Here is a 2,711-nt window from a genome sequence, read left to right as displayed (position 1 = left end):
CCAGGAAACGATTTCCCGTTCATTTTCCTCATAGACATTTCAAAAAGTATTTATTTAAAGACCTCGTACAAAGCCAACTCGAGTTGTGAGAAATCATGACAACAAACACAATTTTTCGGGCCGAACATTAATTAGAAAGAAGAAAAAAACGGCAGGTTACAACACTTTTGTTGTTGTTTTTCTTCTTCGTAATTATTTGTTTGGTCCAAAATATTGTGTTTGTTGTCATGATTTGTCACAACTCGAGTTGGCTTTGTACGACGCTTAAAGGGTCTTTAAATAAATACTTTTTGAAATGTCTATGGGGAAAATGCATTGGGAATCATTTCCTGGGCGTCATGAAAGGGGGCGGGACTGCGACGCTCTATAGGCATGTGTAGCCCCCAGCCAAGACCCAGCCTGCAACAGCCCTGCCAATCAGGCTCAGCCCTATTGGCACGACAGGTTGCGCGTTGGTCTGGCGAGTGGGAGGCCTGGGTCCACCCCCGCTTCCGCGTAATGCTACACATGCATAGATTCTAATTGGATATGCTTTTCTAACAGTATTACTATTGTTTTAACGGGTATAGTATGAATATTAATGAATATACTGCATACTGTGTTTTTAATTAACCCATTATTTATCGGCCCTTTTTAATTTCATTACACTGTGGTATAAATAATGACAAAGTATTCTCTTCTAGTGTACATATTTATAGTTTAAATATGGCCTGTTGGAGGAGAGCCCAGGCCGAGATAATTAAACAACACTGTTTATTTTTTCCGTGTGAATTGCAGCTTCTTCGAAAGGATGGGTGTTTGCGGAGCGACAGCGTTCTCACTCAGTCCCCTTGTTGGCCTGCTGTTCACGTTCCTGGCCAGCCGTTGTTGTCACGGAGGAAGGATTCTAGTGTGTCCCGAGGACGGCAGCCACTGGATCAACATGGAGCTGATCCTCAGGGACCTGCACTCCAGAGGTCACAGCCTGACGGTGGTGCGCTCTGCCAAGAGCTGGTACATCCCGGAGAGCTCTGCCCTCTACACCTCCGTAACGGTCACAGCTCCGGACGCCCCGGGCGGAGACGTCGGACGCGACTTCTACGCCGAGCTCATGCGGCGGTCGCTGAAGCTGCACCAGATGCCGCCGCTCTGGCGCTTCGTCGAGCAGCAGAAGGACGTGGCGGCCATGCTGCGGATGTTCCACGGTGCAGCTCTTCGTCTGATCTCCACCGTTTTGGAGGATTCTTCCCTGATGGCAGCACTGAAGGAGTCTGGCTTCGACCTGTTGCTGACTGACCCCGCTTTCCCCGCGGGGGTCCTGCTTGCGCAGTACCTCCGACTGCCGTTGGTGTACAACGTCCGATGGCTCAACGCTGCTGAGGCTCACATGGCAGTGGCGCCGTCTCCACCTTCCTATGTGCCAATGTACAACTCTCTGTTCAGCGACGAGATGAGCTTCCTGCAGAGGACCGAAAACTTCCTAAGGTATGCAGCCGGCATGTTGCAAGAAAATCTGGTCGTCCTGCCTCTCTACGAGGACTTGCTCCAGCGCCATTTCCCCCCTGGAGCAGACTTGCTCTCCATGCAGCGCTCGGCTGACGTGTGGCTGATGAGAGTGGACTATGTCTTTGAGTTTCCCCGGCCTACGGTGCCCAACATAGTCTACATAGGGGGCTTCCAGTGCAAGGGGGCCCTGCCCCTCCCTGCCGAGCTTGAGGCGTTCATGCAGAGCTCTGGGGATCAGGGAGTGGTGGTGATGTCTCTCGGGACTCTGGTGTCAGCTCTGCCTCGGGAGATGACGGAGTCCATTGCTGCAGCCTTCGCTCAGCTCCCTCAGAAGGTGGTGTGGAGGTATCTGGGCAGCAGGCCCTCCTCCCTGGGAAACAACACCTTGCTGCTGGACTGGCTGCCCCAGAACGACCTCCTGGGACACCCCAAGACTTGCGCCTTCGTCGCCCACGGAGGCACCAACGGCCTGTACGAAGCCATTTACCACGGCGTCCCTGTCCTCGGCGTCCCGCTGCTGTTCGACCAGTTTGACAACGTCCTGCGGCTGCAGGTGCGCGGCGCAGCGCGAGCGGTGGAGGCCACCTCTCTCACCGCGGACAACTTCTTGGAGGCCCTAAAGGACATCCTGGAGAAGCCTTCCTACCGACAAAATATGCAGGGACTGTCCCAGCTGCACCGCGACCAACCTATGTCCCCTATGGACACTGCCATTTTTTGGATTGAGCATGTCATCAGGAACAAAGGAGCGGCCCACCTGCGCTCAGCAAGCGTTGATCTACCCTGGTACACCTACCATAGCCTGGATGTAGCTGTGCTGCTCCTGGCCGTCGGCGGGGCCTCGTTCTGGGCATCCGTGTCTGCCTGCAGACTGCTCTGCTGCCGGAGACCTGGGACGAAATTAAAAGTAGAATACCGTTAATTTGTAAAGGTTTTTAGTCTTTGAAATCGTCATGGGTTCTACTTGAAATGTATAAATAGATACTATTTTTTAAGTGTGGATGTGTGAATAAAATTACTATTGCATGTGAACATGTACACTGTTTTCTGCATGTTTAGAGTACTGTCTTTATATATATCTATATTACAGGGATATACCGGTAATATAGAAATGCTATTAATTTGATTCTCCCTCTGGGTAAAACTTTCACCTTGAATCATCCATCAAATAGCAGACTGGTGGTATTTTAACCCATTTAGGCCTGACGTCTTTTTTTCAGAAAAAC

General features: G+C 51.2%; 1 protein-coding gene across 1 annotated transcript; it reads left to right on the top strand.

The window, feature by feature from the left end:
- Window positions 1-803: 803 nt before the first annotated feature.
- On the top strand, window positions 804-2,480 carry LOC306920430 (UDP-glucuronosyltransferase 2B31-like). The gene has a single exon (XM_079497178.1). It carries the CDS (start codon window positions 923-925, stop codon window positions 2,405-2,407), a length of 1,485 nt encoding a protein of 494 aa, XP_079353304.1. The 5' UTR covers window positions 804-922; the 3' UTR covers window positions 2,408-2,480.
- Window positions 2,481-2,711: the final 231 nt, after the last annotated feature.

This window comes from Electrona antarctica (genome assembly GCF_951216825.1).
Source record: "Electrona antarctica genome assembly, chromosome: 3".
NCBI classification, from domain to species: domain Eukaryota; kingdom Metazoa; phylum Chordata; class Actinopteri; order Myctophiformes; family Myctophidae; genus Electrona; species Electrona antarctica.
The sequence above is the reverse complement of the archived record's forward strand: the minus strand, read 5'-3'. Positions and strand labels throughout refer to the sequence as shown.